This window comes from Palaemon carinicauda, chromosome 4, assembly GCF_036898095.1.
Source record: "Palaemon carinicauda isolate YSFRI2023 chromosome 4, ASM3689809v2, whole genome shotgun sequence".
NCBI classification, from domain to species: Eukaryota; Metazoa; Arthropoda; class Malacostraca; order Decapoda; family Palaemonidae; genus Palaemon; species Palaemon carinicauda.
Window position 1 is genome coordinate 100,789,695 of NC_090728.1, and position 21,696 is coordinate 100,811,390.

Consider the following 21,696-nt stretch of genomic DNA (forward strand, 5'->3'; position numbering starts at 1 on the left):
TTAAGTCAAGCACCAATACGTATAGAAGTTTTAATGATGAGACTGAACCGATACGACGTCAAATATCAGTAGAAATATTGGAAATAGCAAATTGTTAACCGATAACCTTAGTAGAGTCTGTTGTAAAGAGGAAAGTTTGTATACGTGGGGAAGGATGATATATTCGCTGAAAATTTATCCTGATTCAATTTTAAAGGAAGTAAGAGATGTCACCACAAACGACGAAGAGCTGCATGAAATGCTGTCTGTAATTAAGGAAGAGTGGCCGGACAGAAAAGGCAAACTTACTGGTTCCTAGAAAACTTCTTAATTCACTCAAAACAAAACTTCCTTCAGCTCATCTTGGCTATGACAACATGGTGCAACGAACAAAGGATGCCATATTTTGACCTGGGATGTCTAAAGACATAAAACAAATTGTCAATTCATGTGACATTTGTTAGAAGAATAAACCTCGAAATCAGATGGAATCGTTGATGTATGTTGATGATGGAAGGAGACCCTGAAACAAAATTGGAGTAGATATGTTTACAAGAAATTGCAGGAAGAAATTTAGTTGTTGTGGATTATTATTTCGCTGCATTCACTGAAGTAGTTTCAAACGTTAACAACCTCAAGGCATGTAATAGCGATAACCAAGATGATGAATATATACGATAAAAAGTAGGTGAAGGCCCTATAGAGAGTAGGGTTCCCCTGCAATATAGGACCAGAAAAGCTACCCGTAAAGTAAAAGTAACGATGTGTGCTAGATACGGTATTCCTACCCAATTAGTGTCCGACGGAGGACACTAATTTGGTTCATTTCAGTTTAAAGGTTTTGTTAATGAGCGTAGTATAAAGCATACGATGCCGTCAGGGAAATGAGAAGGCTCAAGCTGCAGTAAAAGTCGCCAAAACATGATGAAAAAGAGATAGGAAGCTGAAAAAGATCAGCATTTGGCTTTACTTAGTTAAGAAATACACCACTTCAAGACTTTAACCTAAGCGCAGCGCGAATTATGTTCGAGCGTATATTGAGTTCGATATTTCAATTCCTGAAATTAGGAATAGTGACAGTCCAACTTTTCAAGAGGGAAAACAGAAGGGAATCTAAAAAAGAATATTAATGGAACTGCATGGGACATGACTCTATTGAACAAAACTCAACCTCCATATCATCAAACTCTAGGCAAAAGGGTTGGTTGGAATGGGAAAAGGGTTTCATAAGCTATGCAAAAAACTATCCAGTGTAATTGAGGGAAAGGAAGGACCACTATAAAAAAGGAATAGAATTCACAATCGTCCATCGATACAAGATTCATCAGCGTTACCAGAAGTCAAAGAAACAAGCAAATCGAGGGAAATCAACGAACAAACAAGCTCTCCTATTTGCGACATACCTAAGATGCCAAGAAGATCAGATCCACTACAAGAGAAGATGCAAGAGAATAGCGCGTTAGTTTTATAAACTGTGTATCTTAGATATTGGCGTTGTTATTTTACTTTATTACCTCAGCCAACCAAGTATAGGGAGGAGGTTATGTTTTCGTCCCTGTTTGTCTGTTTGTTTGTTTGTGAACAACTTATTGGCCACAATTTTACTCATAGAGTAGCGACTGATTTATAGACTGATTATAAGTTTTCTGCATTCTGATAACTCATAATCAATCAATCAATCACTACTATATGAGTAAAATTGTGGCCAATAAGTTGATCACAAACAGGGACGAAAACATAACCTCCTCCCTACTTGGTTAGCTGAGAAACTTTCATGGATTTATTGCTATGTTGAGACGTGGAAGTGATTCAATTTTCAAAGTCCTAAGTCATAAGTCAAGGTCAAAGTCGAACAAAAGGTCGACCAAATTAACCCTAACCTTAAGCCCACGTTCGCACATGGTTGTCACACTGAATTCAAATACGCCTACGGTCGAATCAATTCTGGGAAAAGCAAGTTGGTTTCGAGATATAAGTTACCATGATGGAGGTCTGCACTCTCTGAGTGCTATTTTAGTTATAATTATTTTTGCCAAAACCCAAAGAAAATTGGGATGTTTATTGTAATGACGTGTTTAGTCACTTGTGTGTATACTTTTATTTGAAAACAACCTAACTACTGTTCTGTAAATAAACAATATAATGTAACATTACTAATAAGACATTTTATTTTTTGTTTACTTTAGCTATCAACTATAAATATGTAGGCAAATATACATACTGTAGAGGCTCCCAAGGAATAGGAATAAAGCATAGAAAGCAGTTTCTGGAGTTTTATGTTTTCACCAAAGTAAACCAACACAGAGTTGCCAATAATTTTCATGCAAAACTCAAACACCTTATTGTCTCTGTTTAGAGGCAAAAAAAATGTTATCGCACGTTTCTTCTAATATTTAATTAATCTTCAAAGTTTTTTAACAGGTTCCTGTAACTCACATAGGCTATATTATTGACTGATGCGGTTGCCCGAGAGAACTATTTCTTGAATGGGGAATGAAAATTACGGCAAGAAAGGGAGGACGCAGCAAATAAACTTTATGGCATACATCACTACTACATTACTAAATATAAATGAAGGGGTTTGCTTGAAAATATAGCAAAGAAAAATTATTCACGAACATAGAAGCAATACATTGATAAATAGATGCCAGTATATAATGTGAAGAAAAATACAATAGTTTTCAGAAACCTGTGGATTCATATATCGTCCATTGTGCCAGATGTAAACTTGCACGTCTTCTATTTTATGGCGCTTCTCTCTCTCTCTCTCTCTCTCTCTCTCTCTCTCTCTCTCTCTCTCTCTCTCTCTCTCTCTCTCTCTCTCTGGAACCTAGTCTAAAAGGATTTACAGAACGTAGACAAACATAGAAGTACGAAGTCTTTTCACGGCTTGCTGATTCAACAGAAACGTGAGCTAAGTCACGGGAAAAGTTGGGCAATGCACACAATGGTTCAAAAAACAGATCAGAAAATATTTATAAATAGTCCTATCTGTCTGAGAGAGAGAGAGAGAGAGAGAGAGAGAGAGAGAGAGAGAGAGAGAGAGAGAGAGAGAGCCTACTACATGATTTTTCCCTCCTTGGAAAAGATCGTGAAGCATGTGAACCTTAGAAACATAAACTATTTGGAAATCATACTTCAAAACGCTATAATTGGAGGGGAATCGAAACGTGCGTGGATGAGGAATGAACACCATAAGAGGTATTGAAAGGTATGGTAGAAAGAAGAAAAGTAATGATAGATCCATTAGATAACAGATAGACAGCATCCTATGCAGCTTATATGAGTTAACTGTTGTGATTCGATTTGATCGCTAAACCGAAACAACACCAAACAGTAGTATTCAGTGGCATGGTGTGAGCGGCCATATGGCTAGGTCCAACTCAGTGAGTGAATGGTTGCAAAAAAAATAATGATAATTATTTAAGTAAAGGCAGTAACTCCATTCAATTCTATACAACCTCTTTACGCCTCATAATTGCAGAAGAGATACAGCAGTTCAGTATAACGTTACTACGAGATCCGTTTCCTAAGAGAACTGGTTTTGTGCCTTAGAATATGAGTACAGCTTCTCACATTTCCCTGGCTGGGATAGGGGAGAAATCGCATGATAATGCGCACTCCGGGAAAGACTCTATTCCATTAGCACGAGAGTGCAAAAATTTCACATACTGCAATAGAAAAACATATTAACATAGCTATTAATATTTTTTCGTAATATTCGAGATTTATGGGAGGGATCTCCTCAAAAATTTCGGTCAAAGAACTTTATTTCCCTGATTTCCTTAAAGAGTCCCACAGAATTATAACATCGCCACATCTTTAAAGGGAAAAACAGATCTCCAAAACAAATAAAAGCAAACACGAAAATATAGGTATTGATAATTTTATGTTAGATCCCAGAGGGAGACGAACTCTCCAGGTATACTCTCCTGCAGATAAAGGCTCCTTCGGTAAGTGGTGGTTGACGTAGGAGAATAAAAAAATAATGGTACAATAGTAGAATATACAATAACACATACATACACACATGCACACACACACACACATATATATATATATATATATATATATATATATATATATATATATATATATATATATATATATATATATATAAGAGAGAGAGAGAGAGAGAGGAGAGAGAGGAGAGGAGAGAGAGGAGAGAGAGAGAGAGAGAGAGAGAGAGAGAGAGAGAGAGAGAGAGAAGCGCAATCGGAAGGACAAGTCTGGGTGCTTTGTTCTGCAGTGGTCTTGTAACGGCTGATGATGATGATGATATGTCACATACATGGGAGCGATATTACCAAAAACTATATTGCCTTCGGGCTCTCAGTAGGTAGAAGGTTCAGAATTCTAGGTAAAAACCTTTTACATGATCTTAGATAGCGGCGCTACCCGTTCACGGTTGGATCGGATAGACAGCAGACAGGGATCGAATGATGGAACTTGAGAGAGAGAGAGAGAGAGAGAGAGAGAGAGAGAGAGAGAGAGAGAGAGAGAGAGAGAGAGAGAGAATTTTATCATAACATGCCTTGACAGAAACTGTTCTGCGGATTTTCTGTTGTTCTTTTCAGAAATAAACTTACATAAATAATAAACTTTACATCAGCAAATTCAAACAGAGAATGTAAATAAATATTACTCATATGAATATGATGTCAGCCAAATTCTACGAAAACATCTAATTCACTCGTAATTGTTTAAAACATTATAGGAGGATAAACACAAAGGAAACCGCATGTGAATATCATTCGTAGCAGCTATGTTATAATGCAGAACTGGTTAGAAGATAGTATAACCAGAATCATACAAATTAAATCATCACTTTCTCTCTCTCTCTCTCTCTCTCTCTCCTCTCTCTCTCTCTCTCTCCTCTCTCTCTCTCCTCTCTCTCTCTCTCTCGTGTAAACTTTGCAAAACAGCATTTCTATCTTTTATCTTGCGAGATAAAAAGAAAGAAATCTTTCATACCAAGAGACTTGAGGTTTGTCTTTAAACCTCCAGGGAGGAAATTAGATCTTGGTTAAACGGAATATTCCTACAAAACCACGGGAAATGTGGTGTGGATTTATAACAAAATCTTTTATATAGTTTTATTAACTTTTTTAAACATTTTACTGCAGCTTAATTAAGTTTGAGTTCGGTTGTTCCTCGTCACTAATTAATATCCCATTCATGTTTACCAAATTTTCTTTTTCGAGAAAGTAGTATTTTGTTTACTTGAAGCTCTCCATCCCATGATTATCCTTCTTGTAATTTCGGTCTCGTGTCTAAGAAAAAACTTAATGTATGTCTGAAGTACGTATATATATTCATTAACAATCTCTACTGTTACCTCTCCTTGTTGTTAATCAGTAACTCAATAAGATTCAGTTACGGCGACCTGCCATCCAGCTCTAGAAGCGGTATTGGTATAATCAAAATATACCTGAAGATCACAGGCTTTACAATTCAAAATATCCAGAAGAATCGCAATCCGTTCAGTAATATTATAGAAACGTGAATCTAATAAACAATTACATATAGAATTCGTACTAAATTTTATTGCTATTGTGACCTTTTATTCTGTAAAGCCTCGATGTGCATTATTCAGTTTAAAATCGTGATTTTCTTTGCAAACTTTTCTTGGTGATATCTATCAGGCTACTCTTCCAGAAAAAAAAAAATTTAATTTATTATAAATTAACTTCGAATATTAAAACCCTTTCATGCGGAACAGGTTCCTCTGGTCAGTTTTAGATTGTTATAATATAAAACAAGATTTTTAAATAATTCACCAAGATCTGGAACCCCATCAAAATCTAATCGACTCATTACTTTGTGATTGGCCGTCCGAGAAAGTTCGATTAATGGTAATAATTAAGAACATCATTCAAATTTTCTCTCCGATACAACACGAAAAATTACAAATCTGATTTCACATTTGGATTTCGCATATCATTTTGAGGCATTGCCACTTGCCTTGAACCACCAGGGTTTGCTACAAGTTTGAGTCCTGCTTCTTTTTGGATGATGCAAATTATTACACAATGCGTAAATCGCTCCTCTTTTTTCCAGGTTTAGGACCAACACGAAAGACCAATCTCTAATGGATTTCCCTTTGCCGGACGTGGGAGTTTGATAACATCTTCATCCTGAAATTTCAAAGCAGCTCATAACTTCATCATTTATGGAACCCAAGACTCAGAAAAGAATGTAGTCGATAAGATTCGAAATAAAAACACATAAGTACGAGATGGTAAAATCATCCCCACCTCTCTCTCTCTCTCTCTCTCTCTCTCTCTCTCTCTCTCTCTCTCTCTCCTCTCCTCTCTCTCTCTCTCTCTCCATATCAGCTTGCAAGGAAAATTACCAGCAATGACAGCACAATACTATCCGGAAAAAATATAACAGTACAGGTAGCAGGGGATTGTTAACAATAGGTCATAGAGTGGTACCACCCTACTCCTGACCCTCATCGAAAAGTGCTCCCACCTCTGTCGACACTATCGTTATAGTTTAGAATTGGACGGAAATTCTTTTTAACATTCATCTAAGTTTCCTCAAAGAATGGAGATGAAAATATACCGACATTACGCATTCCAATGACCTCAATGCTACGGTGAAAGCACCGGGTTTTTTTTTATCCAAGAGGTCTTATCTGTAAAGTAAATCTCACATACAAATACACGCACATTTCATGCATAACAAGGACTATATACAGTGCATTATGATTCAAATACTTTGTTGCAAGTAAATATATTTTTATATCCTCCTCAAGAGAGACTGAGGCTATACACAATAACTAATACTAGCCTCCTGGCTAGTACAGTGGTAACGCGTTCGCCTAGCATTTGCATGGCAGCAAATCGATCCCCGCCCAGGACCGTGAGTTTAAGCTGTTTACTGAGGAGGTCACTGCTGTGGTTGGGCAACACAGTGGGGGGTTGGGCTTTCCCGGTTGACGTTCTGGTGAGCATCTATTTTGATGAAACTGGAACTGAAACCAGACAACTTTAACTTTTAACTTTAAGATCATCCTAAAGTTGAACTTTGATTAATCTAAACGAATAAAAACACAGATTTGATTCAGCGCATAGATGGAGTGAGCCTGCACACTAATCTCTCTCTCTCTCTCTCTCTCTCTCTCTCTCTCTCTCTCTCTCTCTCCTCTCTCTCTCTCAAGGCCTTCTAACTTACTATGGATTCCAACTTACATGGCTTCGTTCCCATTTCGGTTCGTCATACTTTTGGCAAAAGAGCAATATCCATAAAAGCCATAAAAATGAAATTCCGCAAAAAGCAATGCTTATGCAATGTCATTATGCATGTCTGCCTGTGTACGTTTTTAAAAGTACGTGTGCGTTCGCCCGCAAAACACATACATATTATGCAAAAGCCAGTATGAAAAAATATGCTTTAGTGCCTAGCGCTTTCTAGCATTTTAATACGCCCTCTTTTATTGCACCCTGAAGAAGTGTGTATTGAAATGCACGAAAGCATTTTATTATTTCCTACTGTTTTTTGTTGTATATTAAGTCACGTGATCCTTGCAACAGTAAAACACACACATACAAACAATATATATACATATATATATATATATATATATATATAAATATATATATATATGTATATACATGTATATATATATAAATATATATATATGTATATACATGTATATATATATGTATATATATATATATATATATATATATATATATATATTCTGTACATATTGCATATATAAATATATTTATGTATGTATGTACATATATATATATATATATATATATATATATATATATATATATATATATATAGTGATATAGTGTATAAATATATGTGTGTAATAATCGCAAATAGGGAAAGAATATGGAGAGAATAATAAAAACCTACATCTGCGTTGACCCAGAGAATGAATGGAACATTGCGTGGGCAAGGCACTAAAGTACCGACAGAATTTATCATTACCATGTGATTATAAGGTAAGTATTTAAAGCTTGCTTACAATCTCTATGGAACTTAGCAACACGAGAGTAAACTGTTTTTATCGGAGATAGAAATCTTTTGAAATTATTACTCCTGGTCCCTCTAAGTCAGTCATGCATTGATGTATCATTTACTAATTTGAGAGGAGAGACTACCATGACCCATAAACATATTATTTTCATTATTCCTTTTCTTCCTTCCAAACTTGGATATTTTTAATGAATGATGTATTAAGGTTATCTACATTATGCAAGCTGTTTAAAAAAAACATAATTAAAGTAAATAACAAATAAACCGTGAATATAAAACTCAGTTTAAAAAAAAAAAAAAAAAAAAAAAAAAAAACAGTTACGTATGAGCACACGCTAACGGACGTCCTGACAATCATTATCGTGATTTTGAAAGGTGCGTCTGTGTGCCTGGAAAGCTGAAAATAACAAAAGCGAGCCGCCCCTACACCTGGCTATTGCCAGATGTCGGTTGAGAATCGATAGTTAAGACAAGGCCTGGTTAATTTCCTGTTCGGTAACGAGTGGGAGGAAATCTCATTACGGCACAGGAGAGATACTAGAGCCGCAGTTTAATGGGCCTCAATCCACCATAACCTCGAATGAAGTATTTTATGACTAAAAACTTTTTTGTGGTAATCTCCTTACTCTGAGATTAAAACAACATTAGTAAGTCCAGAGTAATTTCTTTGTTGCATTAATATTAGTCATAACAACAACAACAATAATTATGAAATAAATAAATAAAACCAAGACCTTGAATTCGTTGTCGGAATTAGAATATGCTGGAAGTATGAATCATAAAAATCAGACCTTGACTTTAGGTTAGGAATTATTTCTGAGAGAGAGAGAGAGAGAGAGAGAGAGAGAGAGAGAGAGAGAGAGAGAGAGAGAGAGAGAGAGAGAGAGAGAGAGAGAGCCCATTTTCAGATATTACTATCAAAGATTCTCACGCTTATACTTCAGCTATTTCATGTTTGCAAGTGAAAAAAGCCTAATAGGTATTTCTAGTATGAAAGATATTTCTTTGTCTCATATTTTGTGATAATATTACATTTCTTTTCCTTTAGTTAGACCAAACACCGTTCTATATATTACACCATTTCCATACAAGATGGAAGAAAATCAGCACCATTGATGAACGAGATTCAAAAACATAAAATTTGATATATAATATAATCACATCTCAGCAACCGCATCTAATAAAAGGGCAATAAATCAAATCATTCATACTAATTAAAAAGTATAAGGGACGTACAATTCCTTCCCAATTTCCAATTCATGTTCACTCAAAGCTGAAGGCAAATCATTGGTATTAAAATCTGATATAATAAAAGGAAACATGGGTCAACTTACGATCGAATTGAACCATGGTAAACTTGATCATGGTTGCTTTTAATGCTTTCAAAATTTCTTCAAAAAGAAGCTTAAAAAGCTTAAAGTCAGGAGCTAAGCTATTAACAAATAAGTCAATTAATCCAAGACATTATTATTCAATATCGTATTTTTCTAAATCAGATAATTCCATGCCCCTCATGTTTGCGATGGCTGAATATCCTCTCAATAGTCACTTTTATTTTAACACTCTAAAGTATATTAATCTTGCCCCTTACAAATCATATCTTGTATTCAGAGATCAGACCCTTTTCTTTTATCTTATTCTATTCACCAATAACATCTTTATTCTGATCTATAGATCAGAAACACAAACATCTCGAAGGTCAAATGTGCAATTTATTGCAATACTTCTGTTGCAGGGCCACAGAATTCTAGTTTACATCGTAGTTCTCAATTGACTTTTTATCCGAATCCAATAACCCATTATCCTTAAATATTTCCGGCATCAACAGACCAACTCAATAACAGAGGGGAAATGTCATTTTCGTCCAAAAAAACAGTATCCTTCATTTTCCAGACGTTCAACATGTCATACAACGTTTTTGTTTGGCGATGATATCCAAGTAACTAATGTGATGAAAACATCATGATATTTAAATTTAAAGCTTTTCACTTCTATGAAATTTCATGCGTTCGAGTTTTTTTTTTTTTTTTTTTTTTTTTTTTTTTCTATAAACACTGAAAGATGTTAGTGTATCAAGCCCATTCCAGTCGTGTCTTGGTCTGCAGAGTTTGAAATCATCAGCCACTGGATGTAATTTCCTCTATGTTACAGGTAACCCTGTAACAGATTCATTAAGTATTCTATCATTCATCGTTGGGCTGAAGTTTCATTCCAGCTTCATATTTTTAAGTCTCTCCTCCCTAAACAAAACCGTAACTTTTACAACGACCTTGACAGAATTCGCTCTTTCACAAGGGATACTCCCACAAAAGCTACACTATACGGGGATAAATAACTGCACCTATCAGTCATCTCAGGTTGATGTTACAGTTTCCTTTCTTTCTTTCGTTGTGCAGTAAACTGTAATCCACACCCGCACAATTCCATCAACAGTCTATTGCCACAGTAATCCAGTTTAGCACCGCAGGTCTGTTGGATCCACGTGCTCCCGCCACCTAGTTTAACACGACACTAATTTGTCCAGCTGTCACGTGCTCCCGGAAAGTATGTTAGTACGTGCGTCAGTCTATACTGGAACATTTGTTTGTGTTGTGACGGGAATTGACTATACGCTTAAGAATGAATAACAAATGTGACCTAAAACTTATTTCTTTTGTCTGAACGAGTAAGGTAGTCAGTAAACTTCTGTGAAAAAGTTTCAAAATTTGCACAATGGCTGCTTTATCAAAAAAATTAAAAAAAGAAAAAAAAACCTTAATTAGAGGATCATAGATATTTCCACAAATGGCAAACATAGTGTTAACACTTATTGAGTCTAGTCTCATTTTTATTGAGAGAGAGAGAGAGAGAGAGAGAGAGAGAGAGAGAGAGAGAGAGAGAGAGAAACCTGTATGTTCAGTTTCAAAGCCAGCAAATCGGATAGAACAACTGACCTTGCTGTACCTCACGGATGCAAGCAAAGTTATTCCGGATCCGGAAGCGCACCACATACTGGGGAGGAACCTGGGACTGGGGTATATTCTCTCCGTCAATTGCATGGTTCATTGCTCTAAGGGTTATAAAGTGCTAATGAAAAGAACCTTGTATCTTTATATCACCCCAGGTATGTCGTATGTGCAAGTTTAAGACTCTCTCCCATGGGGCTTTTGGTCACGACTACAATAAGATTTATAATAGTTTCCAGTAGTATGAACCATAGCGTACAAGGCTGCATAAACCTTTATTAATTTATACAGCCAAAAATAGTAATAAGATGTAAGGCTTCATTAATAGGACGGTAAGAGTACATGGTATTAGTATCCTTTATGACGATTGCACTCCAAAGGGTGTTAATATCTCAAGTAAAACAAAGAAAACGTTTATAGTAAGCCAAAGTGACAACGTATGGTTAAATACCACAAAATCTATTAAACAAGCACGGTTATCAATATCATGATAATCGATAAAACATAAATAAGATATTCAGTAAAAAGGTGGGGGGGGGGGGGGGTCAATCTACTGTGCTAGAAAAGCATCACAGAAGAAATCAATCGGCATTTTATAAAATATAATAACAGCTGTATAGTAAAACGATATAAGTGGTAGGACTACTACAATGCCATTTGGAAAAATGCAACTTTTTAGGAACTTTGAATGGTGGAAAACATGTAAGGAAATTCCTATTCATCAGAAGTAAAAATAATATAAAAAAACATATATTTCATAACTGAAAGAAGAAAATTATTGAAGATATCAGTAAAGCAATTATAGAGCAAATAAAAAAGCATTCGCCATCAACAGAAAAACATAGCAGTTCATGATTTTATTAACCTACTTTAACTAATATAATCAACTTCTAAATGCAAATAATTGCTTAAAATCTTAATAACCACAAATAAAAGTTTTGGCCAGAGTAAAGCACGGATAAAAGACAATAAACTTCGAAGGTAAAGTCAACCATTACACTAAGTCTATTATTACGTTGAAGTAATATTATAATGAAGGCTAACATTGATGGTAAACTACACATAATGAAATTATTAGCTTCCAGAGACTTAGTGATTGGGAGGATACTAAAGTTTTAATGGCTGACTAATCTTTGGGTATTAGTTTAATCTCTAAAGTAAATGAAAACCGAAGAGACTTGTTTTGGGAAGTATTGAGAACGTTGGAGTCGATCCCTATTCGGAATATGCTGAGCCTGTTAATCAAGCAAATGCTATTGTTATCCAGAACAATACCATCAATAACGATAACAGTTCCCAAATTGTCTATCAAATTGCTCGTGCCAACTGCCTCAAAGGTTATTCCTCGTAATACTAGAACATTTTGAAATGTTCAATGGAAATTCCTGAGAATATTAGGCTCAGTCGTCTCAGGCAAGTGTCATACTTTGCTGTTTTACAAATTTTCTAGAACCATTTCAGATCAATCTATTGTTTTTAGCTCATCAGAGGCAAACGTCCTTGAATGTCTACCGTTTCTGTGAAATCGTTAGGATATGAACTTAAACATAACATGATTTTCCATGTTACAAGCATCTCCCCAAGGAGTCACGATGTGTCATTAGAAATCTACAGGAAATTGGAATAATATCACAATTTTGTTAGAAACTATAACTAGAAAAATGCCCATATCCTATTTTTGAAAAGGAGCACCTTCACACGAATTTCATAATAATAATAATAATAATAATAATAATAATAATAATAATAATAATAATAATAATAATAATAATAATAATGACGGACCTAATATATTTCACAGCAGTAAAAGTGAAGTTCAGTAATGAAGGAGCCGCGAATTAGCTGGAAAACAGGATTGTAAAAATCAACTATCATTATTATTATTATTATTATTATTATTATTATTACTATTATTACCGTTCTTATTATTATTATTATTATTATTATTATTATTATTATTATTATTATTATTATTATTATTATTATTACTAATCTAGTTATTATCATTATTGTTAATCTGAACTACTCATCATAGAGCTAGATTATTAAATTTTATAACAAGGAGCTCTTAAAAGTATGAAATTTTCAGTGGGACATATGGCCACCCCTCTTCATACTCTTGTTCTTTTCTAGTGAAATTAAAGTTGTACGTAATTTACCTTGCGCTGCATTCACTGTGCAGTAAACATCAGCATATTGCATCACAAGATTTAATACATTACCATAATCAATAATAACTATGAACCCAATATGGGGATAAACGCATGCGCTAGCCTTGCGAATCAAAGAACCCTAATTGTGAACAACAGTTATAGTAAGTAAATACATTTGAAATATGTGAAAATTATATCTAAATATTGTCCCATGATATTTCCAACCGGACCGTTGAAATAATAGAACTTACGAAGTTCAACATGTTGGGCATGTTGACATAGTTCTTGTTCTTAGCTTATATTTTTATTTTTTATCTATCTGGCATTTATTTAAGTTAATATATTATATTTTTCTGTTATTTTTCTCTTACAATTTGCTCTCTACTTCTCCTTTTTCATTTCCTTGTAGCATTTAGCTTTTCCAAGTAGAGCTGGAGCTTGCTTAATAACCATAATTATAAAGACATCATTCTTTTTTACGCTTATGAACTCAAAAGGAGAGTGGCTTGAACTATTTCAGCATACGATGAATTGAGAAATAACACAGCAGGCCCTAGACAGAAGCTGATAGATCATTCAAGGTAAAAAATAAATATTCGAAAGAGGAAAAGCAGGAAACACCTTCGTATGCTCAAACAGGAGAAATTAAAGGCCGTAGAGAATTTTGTGGTTACAGGGTTAGTCCTTCAAAGAAAATTATCTGTTATCAACATTGGCTGTCTTCTTCAAGTGGTTAGCACTGCACTGCTATTAAAAAATTGGTTACTTTTACCTGTAACTACAAGGTTCACGCAAAACACAAGGGGACGACTGAAAAAAAAAAATAGATGAACTTTCACATTAACGATATATGTTTACCAGTGGTCCAGTACTTCTTCATTGTTCATGGTTATATTACTTTAGACCTTTATTAAAAAAGATAATCGTAATAGTTCAAAACCAAAATAGGAAAATGAACTAAGATCAATTGATATCAAATCAGTAAATTAGAAAGGTTGCTAAGCTTATCTTGATGATGAAAGATTTTCAGACATTTGTTAGATTTTTAAGTTTTTCGAGGTAAATGTAGTTTTCAGTCACAGGTATTTTAAAGGTTTCGAAATGGAAAAAAAATCATGTACAAATGTAACCTTAAAAACTATGATAAGAATATGATGGATTAGTGGAAAACTACTGACAATATGAAACATATCCCATAGTATTCTGTAAAAACAATAAAAATACTATATAAATATTTATTGATCCAATGCAAAAATTTTGATACTACTGTAAATTGCAGTGAAACGAGGTAAATGGTTTTATGCAAATGTATAATTGAAAGCCATATCATTGAATATTATTACGCAATCATATAAAACCTAAAACATGGACATTTTGAGCTTAAAGCCTTCAACTATTAGAAAAAGAAGTTATCAATAAACAAAAGCATAAGAATGGCAATTAGTATTGAGTTTTATAAATGTGTGGCTATTGTCTCAGCAGTTTTAGGAGTTAGGTATTCTTATTTCAGCCAATGATTTTCATGCATTATCCTAGTGCATTTCTTTTCTGATGATTATCTTTTTGGTAGCTATATTTTTCCACGTTTTTTTATTTACAATATCCTATTTGTACCCAAATAATGTGTGAATGAATAAGAGAATACTTGATATTCGGCTTCTCTTTGTTATTTTACTTGAATCCCGTACACCTTTTGTGATTATTTATATATACATATATATATATATATATATATATATATATATATATATATATATATATATAGTATCCCTGTTATTGTTGTAGTTATTGTACATACCTACCAGGACAAACTGGAAAATTAAAATGAAAAACTGAAAAATTAAATTGGCAAGTCGACTTCATTTGGTAGAAGTATGTACAAGAAGAAAAGAATCTGACCTTTCCAGGTGAGCAAGACAAAGCATGAAAGATATTTCCGAAAGAAATAGCATACAGCAATTTATCTATAATCTGAGATATTTAAAACTAAGGTTTCGGAGGTAAAAAAAAAAAAAGAAAAAAAAAAGGTTTAAAAAAACTCTGATGGATTGGTCAGAATGTTGGCTGACACAATAGTTAACATTAAACCAAATTATTTTCGCCTGATATCTAGGAAATTCGTAAATTATAATTTGCAAGGAAAATGCAGTGTTACAGACGAGAAAGTCAATAAATAGCATTTTCACCATTTACTAAGATTCTTAAAACATTACAGACTGTAAAATAGCACATCCAAGCAGAGGAAATTTGTAATACTCATCAAAATAAAAAATGTGACGATGAAAAAAGGGAACCACTATGGAGACTTTTGCTTATACCATCCTCAGTTACGTCAATACTTACATAAGACAGACCAACGACTCACACCGTATAAAAATTTGCAAAAACTTTCACCGGAATCATGTATGCTCAAGGGGTGGAGGATTAACAAATTAACCAACCTTAACATTATTTTGCGTAAAACATAAAACAAATAAGCTGTACACACACTCAAACTGGCACGCATCCATGCACACACTTAACACAAACATACTATATGTACAGTACATACTATGTATATAATGCATGTATAGGTAAAGGTGTCTGGTTTCAGTTCCAGTATCATTCAGAATAGATACTCACCAAAACATCAACCGGGCAAAGCAGTATCCTCCCCAGTAAACAGCTTAAACTCACGGTCCCGCGCGGTGATCGATCTGCTACCATGCGAATGCTAGGCGAACGGGATAACAATGTACACACACACACTCACACACACACCCAAACACACACATAAACACACACACACACACACACACACATATATATATATATATATATATATATATATATATATATATATATATACAAAAGTATGTGTGTGCGTGTGTGTGTAAACAATAGGTAATTTCCAAATAGAAGTAGGCTTTAAAAAAGGAAAACATGACAATAAACTTAACATCTTTAGTCCTTAACTACTGAGAACCTCCATATCATTTATATTACAAGCTTACACAGAAGAAAAAGATGCGCATATGCCATGTGTGCATATATATGCACATGTGTGAGTGTTTCTGTACGAGTTTATGTGTTCAAATTAATTACAGATGAAGGGCTTATCGAATAATGTAAGAATGGAAATTTTAAGGTACATCCGAGAAACCTTGTAAAAGCAACTGTTGGAAATAGGAGAACAGATAAATGATGGAAGAATAAAATAAATCAAACAGTTTCCAAGTTGTGGTGGTGATAGAGGAACTAAGTGGGTGACCAGTACAATATTTGTATGGTAATTATATTAGGGAAAGGGAAATTTCAAAGGATTTGTATGATGGAAATGTTGAGGATAAGCACATGTGAAGGTTTAAAGTAGGGTTCACATTGGAAAAATGAATTAGATAAGGAAATGATTAGTAAGGTTAGTGGAGAGGATTTTATATATATATATATATATATATATATATATATATATATATATATATATATATACATATATATATATATATATATATATATATATATATATAAAACATCTGTGCAAGAAGTTTGAGATCAAAGGCATGCACAAGCCGAGAAAAAGATATATGAAAAATCATAGATGAATTTTGATGAGTGATTGGGAAACATTGTTAAAAGCTCATTTATTTGGAATGATAAAAGCTTTTTATGATGAAATGTAAATCTGTGTTGGAACTTGTAGATACGAGGGTAACTTGTTTGGTATAAAAGGTGGTCGAGTCCAAGGTGTGTTGTCTCCATGACTATTTTCTTTTAATGAATGGAGTCGCGATGGAAGGCTTAGAGGAACCGGAAATGTAAGTGCAGAGTTTTGAAGATAAGGAAATGGGTTGTGAATGGAATATGGAATGGTAGACGTTTGCACATATTCAACTGTAATCTGGTGATAGAGAAGAGGAGATATCGTGAGTTGTGAAAATTTGCAAGGGGCTTTTAGGCTGAGAGATTCAAATGAGAATTGTAATAAGTCTAAGGTTATGATAGAAATATTTGAAAGATGAAGTGACGAAGAGCGAATAGTGAAAGATTGGAATTGTTGATTTATACAGATGTTACAGATAAACTTGGTAGATAACGTTAAAATTTGAAAACAGGTAAGTATCGGAAGAAAAGACATGAAGAAGGTATGTAGAAACTCTTCTAAAAATTGTTTGTAAGAGATGAGTAATGTCGATAGATTTACGAATTTGTGGAACTCGGATCATATGGCCAGACACTGAGGCTTGGGGACTTGGGTCCTTCAGCACTGAGGTACAACTGGGGAAAACCTGCCCAACTACATTGTGCAGTAAAGTGCAGAGGAGCTTGGACAACACGGTGCATGAAAGAAATCAGTCACAGCTCAACTTAAAGGCTAGAAAGTGGGTGCAGCAAATGGGGAAGAGGGAGCACTGCAAAGGACCTTTAGTGTATATATAATTTATATATCATATAGTAAATAGACAGATTTATATATATATATATATATATATATATATATATATATATATATATATATATATATATATACATATATAAACATACATGTGTGTGCATGTATGTTTGCATGTGTGTGTATTAAAAATACTCACATATAGTATAAATGTATTTTCCATATTCAATTTTATCAAATAAGAGCCACCGTCCCGGACAATATATTGGAACCTGTCTCCAGAGGCGACAACCACCCACGCGCCATCACTCGGCAAATGACACAAACAGTATGACTTTAAACGTCGGAGGAAAGACTCCAATATCTCTCCATGATGAACTTCTGCGCAGCAATCCGCTTTATTGGGGTTTAAGGCTAGTCTCTACGGTTGTTAAAGCGGCCATATTGTGAGGCAGGGAACTAAGCCGCGAGACTAGAAACCGAGGACCCTAAAATCCTCTATTCCAGCATCATTTGAAAGTTCTTGCAGAGAGAACGTCATGCATACTGATCAAATGATTTCGAGTGCTTCTGGGAATGAAGACATCGACAAAACAATAATCTCGGGATCGCTGTTCTCTCAGTTCTTCTTGGTATTATTTCATACACTTCAAGTCATTAACAGATATTTTACCATTGCGGATATGAAATATGTCCCCAAGATAGAAATGTCAATAATGATGCATTTAGAAATATTAACCAGTCGAGAAGTTAAGCGTTCACCGAATGGCTTTTGCAAAGCTATAATTGCACTTTACTCATATTTTGATATACGTACATTAGTGGAGAGATTCATAAATTGTTATACATGGCTTCCTACAATTACAAACATACAAACATAAGCATACGTATGCAAACACACACACACACACACACACACACATATATATATATATATATATATATATATATATATATATATATATATATATATATATATATATAATATATATATATATATAATATATATATATATATATATATATATATATATATATATATATATATATATACCCTTCCTAAGTGGAAAGAACCCAATGGTCAGTTACGATACAGTGCAGCAGTTATCCCCTTGAGTGAAGAAGTTTTCGGTTATAATAGTGTTGTTAGGTGTATGAGGAAAGAGGAGAATGTGTATAGAATAATCCTGACAATTCGATGTATGTGTAAGCAAAGATTAAAACTAGCATTTGAATTGGTTACAATTGTATAAAGGGGTTGAGCCTATCGTTCTCTCAAATGATAACCTGATCATCATAATTGATAGGCCTATTCTTTCTTGTATGCTGAAATACTGAATTAAGGACAAACCCTACCCGGATTTACTGATTATGTAGTCATGATTATTTGGGGAAATAGAAGGCTTATCATCTTTGGAAATGAATAGATCAGATTTAACTTGGAATAATAGTACTCATCTAAGGGTTGTTGATCAGTTTATCCTTCCACTGAATAGGAATTTGAGTTGGTCATAAATGAAGCGGAGGTCTTTCGGAAACGTCCCTGCCTGGGGATTGCTGGAACAGGGTTCCAGTCTCGTTCAAGCTCCATAGTTTCTTGTAGTATTTGCAACTTCACAATCCTTGTGATCTAAGAATGGGGGGTTTGGGGGACCCTATAGGTATACCTGCTGAGTCCTCAGCTTGGGTTGAGAGGTGGCTTGGGCGCTGATCATATGGTCAGTATTGTCCTGCTAGCTAAGGCATCATCGCTGTCCGTTGCCTCTGACATCCATGGACGGCCTTTAAACCTTTAAACTAATGAAAATAAATGGTAGTTTAGAATTAACAATTCCCCTTTTTTAAACCAGATACCTATCACTCATGATTGTCCAAAGGAAGTGACAATCCTTTTTGATGATGTGTTTGACATTAAGAAGAACAATGAGATTCCATCTTCCTCATTCCTTTTTTCTTAAATGTTTAGCTTTTCATTTCTGTTAAATCAAAACCCTTTCACTGAACCTTAATATTTATGATGTGTATACCCGGACATTTTTCTCTTGATTTTTTATAAAGATAGCTGATTTCCTTGCTCCCAAGTTGTCTGTTATTTTTCGCACGTTGGCAAAAAGAGCTTCTTTATCAATTGGTTGAACAATGAGCAATGTTACTCCATTAGGTAAATGTGTTTATGTAAGTTCTAGGTCTACTGATTAACGACAATTTTCATAACTCCAATATTATCTATTACGTTTTTGAATGTCTGAAAGTAATCATCTGTTCCTTAGTTTGCCGATTGGTTTTCGTAAATGCCTTCTTACAATTTCCAAAATTGTACTGGAATTCCTTGATTTTGGTCACGAAGTTCGTATAATTGGCTTTGATTTTAGTGCTGGTTAATCAAGAACCCCTTGTTTTCAAACTTCAACGGATGGGAATAGGTGGGTCTTTGTTTATGGGCACCATAGTGACTATACGAATGTAACATCTATCGTTTCAGTGTAGTATTTTCGGCCCATTAATTTTCATATTATATACACATGTTTTGTGGTTTGCCCTTGAAAATAAGATTATTGCATAACCAGTTAATGGTACTCTCTTTGCATCAATTACATCCTCTGAATATAAACCTGTAGTTGTTGAATATCTCAATGGAGATGTAGCTAAAATTAGTGCATGGTGCAAATTATGGGGAAAAGTTGAACTCTAAGAAAACTCAAAATATGATTGTAAATAGGACTGTGGCTCCTCAACAACCACATCTTTTCATCAATAATATGATGTTCATTTAAGATTCTAGATGGGATTCTTTTTTAATTTAATTTTGAGAAACCCATCCAATCAGTTTCTTCTTCATTTGTACAAAATGGCTTACAGGGAAAATCTCTCAAGATATTTGGTGATCATTTTATCCTGAGGAAATTATTTGATTCTTTCATTGTACTATGTTTTGAATACTGTTCTCCTGTTTGGTCTTCAATTGCTGACTCTTATCTTATATCGTTTGCCAAATCTTACGCTCATTTAAATTCTTATCTCTAATCAGGCTATCAATTTTGTCAACGTCGTTCATTTACTTCTTCGTGCATGTTGCATATATATTTTCATAATTCTTACTCTACTTTGCATTCAATCTTACCCGATTGTAACATCCTGGATGCAGTACTAGGTATGCAGTTAATTCTAAGTCTCGGCTTTTCTATCATAAGGATTAGCACTGCACAGTATTCTAAAAGTTGTATTCCAGCTCTGACTATAGTGCGAAATGATTTTCCTAATCTTTTACTGGAATTAATGGAACTTTAGAAATTCAAACTTGTTACAAATGTTTTTATGTCGTAAATAAAATATAGAATGATCTAAGCATTCTATATTTCATATACGACTCTATCTGACATTGTTATTGATCATAATATATGTCATACTTTATTCTTATTTCTCATTTACAGTTTACACGTTACTTCTCTATTTCCTTTCAACGTTAGGCCGCTTTATCTGTTAGAGACCTTGTGTTTGTAGCATCCTGCTTTTAAAAATAAGAAAGCAGATTGGATTATGTGTGTGTATATATATATATATATATATATATATATATATATATATATATATATGTATATATATGCATATATATATATATATATATATATACTGTATATATATATATATATATATATATATATATATATACATATATATACATATATATATATATATATATATATATATATATATATATATGTATATATATTTATATATACAGTATATATATACACATGTATATATACAATATATATATGCATATATATACAAATATATACACTAGGCAATACTGATATTAATGAATAATTATTCTTTGCTCAAGGGGTTAACTACAGCACTGTAATTGTTCAGTGGCTACTTTCCTCTTGATAAGGATTGAGGACACTCTTTCGCTACAGTTAGCAGCTCTTCTTGGAGAAGGACACTCCAAAATCAAATCATTGTTCTCTAGTCTTCCGCTAGTTCTATAGACTCTGTACCATGGTCTTCCACTGTCTTGGGATGGAGTTCTCTTGCTTGAGGTTAAACTCAGGCTCGCTATTCTATCTTATTTGTCTTCCTCTTATTTTATAAGTTTGTATAGTTTATACAGGAAAGACTTATCTAAAATATTTTTTATTTTAATTGTACATTACTTTTCTTGTAGTTTATTTATTTCCTTTCCTCTCTGGCTTGTTTTTCCACGTTGGAGCCCTTGGATCCTTACCCTGTTTTTCTAGCTTCAG

General features: G+C 33.9%; 1 protein-coding gene across 8 annotated transcripts in view; it reads right to left on the bottom strand.

The window, feature by feature from the left end:
- Window positions 1-21,696, bottom strand: part of vari (MAGUK p55 subfamily member vari) — a 310,024-nt gene that overhangs the window by 121,930 nt on the left and 166,398 nt on the right. The window contains exon 1 of one of the 8 annotated variants that reach the window (XM_068372533.1): window positions 9,318-9,363. The exons of the other annotated variants lie outside the window; for them this stretch is intronic. Within the exon in view, the coding sequence (XP_068228634.1) occupies window positions 9,318-9,348 (31 nt within the window). The 5' untranslated portion in view covers window positions 9,349-9,363. Of the gene's footprint in view, window positions 1-9,317; window positions 9,364-21,696 lie in introns of those variants that run through there. 8 annotated transcript variants of the gene reach the window in all.